At 43.3% G+C, this 10,160-nt stretch overlaps 1 protein-coding gene across 1 annotated transcript; it reads right to left on the bottom strand.

The window, feature by feature from the left end:
* Nucleotides 1-7,246: 7,246 nt before the first annotated feature.
* Nucleotides 7,247-9,927, bottom strand: LOC137526066 (taste receptor type 2 member 40-like). Its single transcript, XM_068247280.1, has 2 exons — nt 9,713-9,927; nt 7,247-8,096 (listed from the first exon to the last, which is right to left on the bottom strand). The coding sequence occupies exons 1-2, from the start codon at nt 9,925-9,927 to the stop codon at nt 7,247-7,249; spliced, it is 1,065 nt and encodes a 354-aa protein (XP_068103381.1).
* Nucleotides 9,928-10,160: the final 233 nt, after the last annotated feature.

Raw genomic sequence — 10,160 nt, 5'->3', positions numbered from 1 at the left:
CAAGCTACATATTACCATTTTATTTAATCTATGAGAAATAGAACTGCATTAAATACAAAAGGGTTTCTAAAACAACACTATCTCTAGAAAACACAACATTGAAAAGTTCTGTGCTAAATACAGTGTTATACATTACATATTATACATTATATAAATATTATGCTAGAATTCAAGGAAAATTAAGCCAAGTGAAACATCTAATTATAAAAATGTAACTATGACTATGATGGAGATTGGGCAGTGAGCTCTTCTGAGGACAGTCAGTGACTTGGCTATGTAGCGTGTAAAGTTTGCAGAAGATGTTAGTGTTGTATAAAAATAATAGTAATATGGTAAGACATTAGACTTTGGCTATGGCAGAATTAGGATCTTGAAAGAGAAAAAAAAAACAACAACAACAACACAGGGACACTGGTATCACAATTAGTGGTGATCGTAGTGAGAATTCTACTCTACGCTGGAATTACGCATAGTTTTCCACAATGACGTGTAGCCAAACTACAGCTACGAAATCAGATTTGAACTACAGAGGCAAATTGTAACTACGCATATACACATAGCGGGTAACCTCCAAGGCACTTGTACACCCTGTGCATAAATCAACACACAATGTGCTCAGGATAACAGCCACCGCATGCAGGATAAGGGGTCACGCTCCCCCCCTTCAATTCCCTGCTCACCAGATCACTACTTGAATATCAGGCACATATAATTGATACTGCAACAGACCACTGAAAAAGAAATAAAAATTCGCCTTGCATAGCATAAAATCTTTTTAATATGGGTCTAGCCCCTAATAAAAATAAGCGTACCAGATAAAAAATCAATAACAGCGTGTCTCACATAGCCGATTCAACCGGCATAGGCATCCTCCAGGTTTCCCCGTCTCAGCGCTGGAGAAGACCTTCTTCCGTATTCCGTGTTGGAACGATGACAGCGTGCGTATCCAAGCTCCGCCCTACGCGTTTCGTCACTAAGGGCGTGACCAGGGCCGGATTTCTGGCAAGGCCACATAGGCCATGGCCTAGGGCACCAGAATTTTAGGGGTGGCTCAGTGAGGGGCAGTAATGCTGTTCTATGCAGCCATCTCTATCTACAAAGACAGCTTTAACCTTTGAACTCTATGTCCTGTACTTGTGTCGTCCCTGCAAGACCTGTAAGCTCTATCCTGCAGGTACACATCAGCCTAACTCTCATGGTGACACAATGGGTCCATCATTAACGCGATGGCAAACATAACGGTTCTTAAGGAAAACATAATTTATAATCTATACGCGTCTTAATAAAATAATTATTGTCTGTGACATCCAATAATGGAAAGTAAGGCGAATTCTCATTAGGGCACACAGAGATAACAACCATACAGAAGTTATAGTTGGCCTTGGGCGGTAAAAAGTACAAATCCGGCCCTGGGCGTGACTCATCAGGGGCTATGGATACGCTAACGCACGCTATGAGCTAATGTATACGAATGCCCGCCCATGCCACCTCCCACACCGCTGCGTAACCCGCCTAGGGTGTAAGTCAATAGGTCTACCAGTGGGAGGGAGGCGGAAACCTGTAGGTTCACATAGCGGCATCCGAATGATGCCAAAAACATAAAGCCACATAATCAAAAACTTTATCCCCACTAGCGCTGTTCAACAGGCGCAATCAAACATTTTCCTTCTCATCCTATATTTTACGCCATATTGATCTTACCTATTATAAGAACAGCACCTTATCTCTACAAAGAGACATAAGCCCACCCCCTGTCAGATATGAAGCAAGCCTCCTGGCAGCCCCAGCATCCCTCTAGACATACCGGCAGCCCCAGCATCCCCACAGACATACTGATAGCCACCCTTCCATGACAGAGAGGACATATAAGAAGTACAAAATATTCACCCCAACCCACCCTCCTGCGTAATATGTCCGTATAGTATGTCCGTATACAAGAATAGTAACATATATACCCTCTGACCAGAATCCATGACACAACATTATACATGCCATTAGTCATTGGAGATGAAACAATTGATATCAATCTCAATGTTTAACCCCCCTGGGGACAAACTCCCCAGCCTGTGGATCCATCTAGTTTCCAATCTGGACAGTTCCCTTAATCGGTTGCATCCTCTCCAGCTTGGGGCCAGCTTTTCTAGTACACAGAATTTAAGACCCTCAGGGTCACAAGAGTGTGCCTTTCGAAAGTGAGCTGACACGCTGTGATCCTCATGTCCTTTTTTAATTTTGTAAATGTGTTCTTTTATGCGGGTTTTCAAATCTCTAGTTGTTCTACCCACATATTGGGCCCCACAGCTGCACCATAATAGATATACCACAAATGTAGAGGTGCAGGTAACACAGTTTTTGATCTTAAAAGTTTTTTGGTTAGAAGCAGAGGTTATAGATCTTATTGTTTCCCTCCTATTAGACAAATCGCATCCCTGACAGTTTCCACAAGGGTAAAAACCCGATTGCTGCCAATTATTAGCTCTTTGGCCTCTAGGTGGGTCAACGCAGCTCGGAACAAGACCATCTCTAAGGTTTGGTGCCCTGCTGTATATGAATTTTGGTTTATTGGGAAGTGCTCTCTTCAGATTTGGGTCAGGACAGTCCTGAGTGAAGCAAAGCTCTGTGTTCAGTCTGTGACTGAAAGCTGAAAGGGAAGGAGCGCTGCTTTTATTGCTGTCCTGGGTGGACTGGAACCTTTCGGCCTGGAGGGAAAACACAAACTAGAGGCTAATTTTCACAGCAGCCCCAGCCCAAATGACATCAGACATGTGCTATTTGCCAGTATTCACGTGGTAAGGACACTGGAGGGACAGCGTGACAGGTAAACTTGCATTGACACAACGCTGGCATCAAGGAAGAAGGACAGGCGGAGCAAACTGACCAATCGGGAAGGATTGCAGTGATCGATTAGGACATCGCTGAATGCGTTTTTGACCAGTCTCACAGTGGTCAATAGGATCTGGTGAGTGTTTCCACTTATATAAGACCAAAGATTTGTGTGGAGCGCTGTCTTTTATACCCTGAGAGTTCAAGATTAAGGTGAAGCTGACACCAATAAGAAGCGCATACCCATAGGAGGAGTGTGTTTTGAACAGACTTTCTACATTATTTGAAACAATTTATGCGAATAGGACATCTATTAAGTAAACTCTGCATATGTTCTATACACTGGCCTCTTTCTGAGCAAGTGTACTGTGCGGACTTGATTGTATTGCATCGTATTGTTGAAAATTTATCTGCATTTTCTATTTGTTGAACATTTACCTGTTGCGCTTATTCTATACCATTTGATTGTAAAATATAGGATGAGAAGGAAAATGTTTGATTGCGCCTGTTGAACAGCGCTAGTGGGGATAAAGTTTTTGATTATGTGGCTTTATGTTTTTGGCATCATTCGGATGCCGCTATGTGAACCTACAGGTTTCCGCCTCCCTCCCGCTGGTAGACCTATTGACTTACACCCTAGGCGGGTTAAGCAGCGGTGTGGGAGGTGGCATGGGCGGGCATTCGTATACATTAGCTCATAGCGTGCGTTAGCGTATCCATAGCCCCTGATGAGTCACGCCCTTAGTGACGAAACGCGTAGGGCGGAGCTTGGATACGCACGCTGTCATCGTTCCAACACGGAATACGGAAGAAGGTCTTCTCCAGCGCTGAGACGGGGAAACCTGGAGGATGCCTATGCCGGTTGAATCGGCTATGTGAGACACGCTTTTATTGATTTTTTATCTGGTACGCTTATTTTTATTAGGGGCTAGACCCATATTAAAAAGATTTTATGCTATGCAAGGCGAATTTTTATTTCTTTTTCAGTGGTCTGTTGCAGTATCAATTATATGTGCCTGATATTCAAGTAGTGATCTGGTGAGCAGGGAATTGAAGGGGGGGAGCGTGACCCCTTATCCTGCATGCGGTGGCTGTTATCCTGAGCACATTGTGTGTTGATTTATGCACAGGGTGTACAAGTGCCTTGGAGGTTACCCGCTATGTGTATATCTTTTATCTTGATACAGGTTTAATACTGCACAGATCATCATTCCAGAAGCGCTGCTGTGGATTGTTTGCAAACTTGTGAGGAGAACTGTGTAGTTTACTCTGTGTGGCAGTTAGCTGCATACTGGACAAATTTCTTAAAGAGAATCTGTATTGTTAAAATCGCACAAAAGTAAACATACCAGTGCGTTAGGGGACATCTCCTATTACCCTCTGTCACAATTTCGCCGCTCCTCGCCACATTAAAAGTGGTTAAAAACAGTTTTAAAAATTTTGTTTATAAACAAACAAAATGGCCACCAAAACAGGAAGTAGGTTGATGTACAGTATGTCCACACATAGAAAATACATTCATACACAAGCAGGCTGTATACAGCTATCCTTTTGAATCTCAAGAGATCATTTGTGTGTTTCTTTCCCCCTGCAGCTATCTTCCACTGAAGTGTCAGGCTGTTTCTTACTGCAGAGTGCAGACAGCTCTGCCCATATGTAATTCATCAGTATGTGAAAGCCCAGCCAGCTCAGAGGAGGATTTATCCAGCTTGTAAAAGATAAGAGAGAAGAGAGAAGCTGCCCTAATCTAAATAATACACAGGCAGTGTGCAGAGAGGGGCCTGGAGGGGGGAGATGCATCACAGAACCACAGCACTGAAGAACTGGCAGCCTTCCAGACACAGGCTGACAAGTCTGACAAGAGAGCGATAAGTTGATTTATTACAGAGATGGTGATAGTAGAACGTGCTGCAGTAAGCCAGAACACATTAGAATAGCTTTTGGAACTTGTAGGATGATAAAAAACAGGATGCAATTTTTGTTACGGAGTCTCTTTAAGAAGTGGTGAGCGCTGTGTCGTTTTGATACCGTGTAACTACGCATAAAAATAGGAAATTACGCATAGTACGAAACTTAGTTTATGCGGACGAATATGCCCTTATGCGGAAACATTTCCGCATTAATCCGACAAAATGCGCATGCGTGGAACTCTCACATGCGGAATTTTATGTGCATAGAATGGGCAATAATATTTCTGGGCATGCGCAAGTGACAATTTAATCTGTACGTGTCAAACTAGACACGTATATCGCATTCGCAGTTGGCTTTGCAATACACATGTAAACTACGCGTAGGAGACGTAACTATGCATAGCAGTACTTCGCTATGCGTACATTCGTAAACTTTTTTTAAACTACGCATTCACACTACGATCTGTAGAACGTGAACTATGATGCGTAGATACGCATTGGCGTAGATTACGAGCAGCCCTAATCCCAATCTGGTGTAGTACGTCAGATGATATGGGAATGATAAAAGAGTATGTAAGGTACTCACAAGTATGGGTTTCTAATCTAGCCACCATATGCACATGTGGGGAAGTACTGTCCCCACTCGGCCCCACTTGGTCTTGGCTCCAAAGAGGATTTATGCTATAACTATAAACTAAGCCCCAATCCAGGGGTGAGCACTGACAGCAACAAACCAGAGTAGGAGGTGCCCAAACTGGCAATCACTGGTATAAAGATGTAATATATAAGAAGTGGGTAACAGCTAACAGAGTGGCTAGAGAATCATTCATTGTGACCCAAAACTATTAGGATATCATAAGGAGCTTGGAGGGACCAAATTGTCTTCTTGGGAAACAAAAGAAAATTAGTGCTTTTTCAGGGACCCCAAAGGGATGTCAAACATATTTGGCAGTGATGCATCATGGGAGATCTTTTAAATTTACATAAAGCTGAATAATTGTGGATACCTCTTATTTTAAGTAGGCAAATACATATTTAGCAGTAATATTGTAGGATAGACTATGAAAATAGTAATCATTACTGTATTTTTCAGAATATAAGATGCTCCGGAATATAAGACACACCTAGGTTTAGAGGGGAAAAACAAGGGGAAATTTTTTTTCTAAACCTGGTGCATTCATGTTCAGGAGCGTGTTGTAGATGTTCTCCCCAATCATTGTCCTTCTGTATCCCCATGTGTCCTCTTCTGTCCACCATGTCTCCCCTTCTGTTCGCCCTGTGCTCTCCTTTTCTCCCCCATGTGCCCCCTTCCGTCCCCAGTGTGTCCTCCTGTTTGTCCCACTATGTGCTCCATTGCCCCCTTATGTCCCTCTTGTCCCCATATGCCTCCTACTGTCCCCCTGTGTCTCCTCCTGTTCCCCCTGTGTCCTCTCCTGTTCCTCCTCCTGCCCCCCCCCCCGGTGTCCCCTCCTGGCCCCCATCGCATGTCTTCTCCTAACTTCCTGTGTAGTCCTCCTGGCCCCTGCATGTCTCCTCCTGCCCCCCTGTGTGGTCTGCATGGCCCCAAATCTCTACTCCTACCCCCCTGTGTCCCCTGATGTTCCCCCTGTGTCACCTCCTTGCTCTCTGTGTCCCCTTTTTGTCCCCTCCTTCCCCTCTGTGTCACCTCCAGTTCCCCTTTGTCCCCTCCTGGCTTCCCTCCCCTCACATCATCAGCGTCATCGGCAGAAGCCGTCACTAGAGAAGCCACGCAGAAGAGGAGAGGTCTGCTGATCACTACTAGGATAGCAGGTGAGGTGAGCCACTCTGCCGCTAATTATTTTTACACACAGGGGAGCAGAGAAGAATTGTGGAGAATGGAGGACCAAATAAGGGGACAAGGCAGGGAGTGCTCAATATCGTGGCAGGTCAGCAGTTTGTATCAGCGGGTGATTGTAAGTCCCTGTCTTTGGAATATAAGATGCAGGGACTTTTTCTCCCCAATTTCAGGGAGAAAAAGTGTGTCTTATATTCCAAAAAATATGGTAGATTGTGAGCTCCTCTGAAGACAGTCAGTGACATGACTATGTACTCTGTAAAATGCTGCAGAAGATATCAGTGCTATATAAATACATAATAATAATAATAGTATGGTAGAACAGACTATGACTATGAATTATATTGGGAGCTTCTCAGAGGGCAGTCAATGGACAATGGCATGACTATGGACTTTGTAAAGAGCTGCAGAAAATTAACCATTATATCAATACATTATTATAACATGATAGTGACATTAAAATATGAATATTGTAGGAGTTAGATTGTAAACTTTTCTGAGGACAGTGAGTGAAATCACTACGTACTCTGTTAGTTTGTTTGTATCAATCCCATTGTTTCTTATTAGGATGGAAACATGACAGTGGTTAGGGAACCTGGATACGTAAACTCCTATTTTCCTGGATCTGTTTTAAAAAGTTTGAGGATGCTCATACCAGTCTTTGCAGTAAAGTTTTTTTTTTTTTTTTACTTTCACCCTAGGTGTCATCTGTTATGCCGTTGTCGCTATCATTCCCAGGATAGAACCTTCCCAGAATAATCTTCCCCAGCTTGGGAATAGCCTGGATAATGATGATGGCTTCAGCTGTTGGAAAAGACATGATAACAAAATAGCTGATAATGATTAGTAGACTTAATGCCATGCCTTTGACGCTTATCAAGAAGAGAGACTCAATGATATAGAAAATGACAGAGAATGTGAAGAGCAGAACCATGGTTCTTGTTGCATTAATGTGGGCATGGAGATTAGGTCGAGTGTATCCAGATACATTGTTCTTCATTCTGATTATATGTGTTATAAGAGAGAAAACAGTGACTCCAGTGGAGCCGAGGGCAAGAATGAAGGGTAGACCGCATCCCAGAACAGTGACCATCGCTCTGTATACTGGACTCAAGAGAATTTTTGGGCTAACAAAGGATTCTGAAGTGTTATTTGTCGGAAACTGTGTTGGAAATTCCATGTCAGCCATCCAAAACATTAAGATGCTCATGAAAAATGACCCTATGACTGATAAGAGAAGAACATGAGGCAGGAAGGAGGAGAGGAACTGCTTTAGCCCTACTATGAGTCGATGACTGAAGTTGGAAATGGTAACACAATAATAAGCACAAAGCCAGCCAGTGAGCCAAAAGCTGCTGTACATTAGCGTCATGCCCAGTACAATACAAGTTAAAAGTATTTCCCTCATGTTATACAAAGCAGGCCAAAAGGCAAAAATTAAAGACTCTGTGGATAAAACCAGCTGCATGAAGATGTTCACCAGCCCCATAGTGAAGTAGATCACACTGGTGGGATTATAATTCAGTCTGATGTTCAGGCTTTTAAAGCTGAAAGAGACAATGAAAACATTTAAGCTAATGCCCATCACTGCCAGCAATATGGTCATGATGGTCTGCAGAAGACTGGCAGCAGACTCCATTGTGGTGATATTCTCAAGCTTCTTGTGTTTGTGATTTTGTGAGTTATGAGTGCTAATATACTGTATGTGTTAGAGTCTAACACATGCAAAGTATCAGAAGAGATTGGTTACATTTTTCCATAATAACACAGAGGCAGAGGAATGTTTTGCATTGGTAGCTATAGAAAGGTTTAGAAACTTCTTAAAGTAAACCTGAGATGAAAATAAACTGGTGAGATACACAATTGTATCTATCCTCTTACTCTTAAAATTGACCTTTTTTTCCCATGGTTTTATTTTATTTTGACACATTAATATGTAGATTGACAGGTGAAGATCGCAAAACGTAGAATATTGTGCAAAAATTAATTTATTTCAGGCATTTAACTCAAAAAGGCAAAACGAATATATGAAATAGACTCATTACATGCAAATCGAGATAGGTCATGCCTTTGTTTGTTATAATTGTGATGAATATGGCTTATAGCTTATGAAAAGCTCCAAATCACAATATCAGAAAATGAGAATGTTACATGAAATCAATAAAACAAAGATTTTAAATAGAAAAATGTTGGACCTTTGAAAAATATAATCATGCATATGTACTCAGTACTTGGTTTGGGCCCCTTTTGCATCAATTACTGCCTGAATGCGATGTGGCTGCTTTGTGGCATGGATGTTATCAGTCTGTGGCAATGCTAGGGTGTTATGGAAGATTAGGATGCTTTAATAGTGGCCTTCAGTCTTCTGCATTGTTCAATCTCATGTCTCTCATCTCTCTCTTGGCAATGTCCCATAGATTTTCTCTGGGGTTCAATTCAGGAGAGTTTTCTGGCCAATCAAGCACAGTAGCTCCATGGTCATTGAACCAGGGTTTGGTACTTTTAGAAGTGTGGGCAGGTGCCAAGTCCTGTTGGAAAATGAAGTCAGCATCTTCATAAAGTTTGTCTGCTGAAGAAAGCATGATGTGCTTCAAAATCGTCCTGGTAGATTGCTGCATTGACTTAATGAAGCACAGTGGACCAACACCAGCAGATGACATTGCTCTCCAAATCAACACAGACTGTGGAAACTTCACACTGGACTTCAAGCATCTTGAATTGTATGCCTCTCCATTCTTTCTCCAGACTGTGGTTCCTTGGTTCCCAAATGAGATACAAATTTTTCTCTCATCAGAAAAGAGAACTTTAGACCACTGAGCAACAGACCAGTTATTTTTTCTTTAGCCCAGGTAAGACGCTTCTGGCGTTGTTTGTTAATCAAGAGCGGCTTGACAAGAGAAATATGACATTTGAAGACCATGTCCAGGTTCCGTCTGTGTGTGTTGGCTCTTGATGCACTCCAGCCTCATTCCACACCTTGTGAAAGTCCACAACACTTCTGAATGGCCTTTTCCTGACAATCATCTCCAGGCTGCTGCCATCCCTACTGCTTGTCCACCTTTTTCTTTTACACTTTTTCCTTCCCCATAACATTCTATTAATGTGCTTTGATAAAGCACTTAAAGGGAACCTTAACTGTGGGGGAAAAAAAACCCTCACTTACCTGGGGCTTTGCCAAGCCTCGTGCAGCCGTCCTGTGCCCGCGCCGGTCCTTCGTTGCCCTCCGGTCTCCCTCCGCGGCAAAGTTTCGTTTTTGGCCGACTGACAGTCCTCCTCCGGGAAAGTGTCCTCTTCTTCCGCATTCCCTGACGTAAAGCGCCGTAAAGCGCCGTAAAGTGCATCATCCGGACGCGCTTTACGGCTGGGTATGTGATCCATGGACGCGCTTTACGGCGCTTTACGTCAGGGAATGCGGAAGAAGAGGACGCTTTGCCGGAGGACGACTGGCAGTCGGCCGAAAACGAAACTTAGCCGCGGAGGGAGACCGGAGGGCACCGAAGGACCGGCGCGGGCACAGGACGGCTGCAGGAGGCTTGGCAAAGCCCCAGGTAAGTGAGTTTATTTTTCCCCCCACAGTTAAGGTTCCCTTTAAGGTGGCCATACACTGGTCG

This window comes from Hyperolius riggenbachi, chromosome 7 (genome assembly GCF_040937935.1).
Source record: "Hyperolius riggenbachi isolate aHypRig1 chromosome 7, aHypRig1.pri, whole genome shotgun sequence".
Taxonomy (NCBI): Eukaryota; Metazoa; Chordata; class Amphibia; order Anura; family Hyperoliidae; genus Hyperolius; species Hyperolius riggenbachi.
This window is presented reverse-complemented; position numbering and strand designations above follow the sequence as displayed.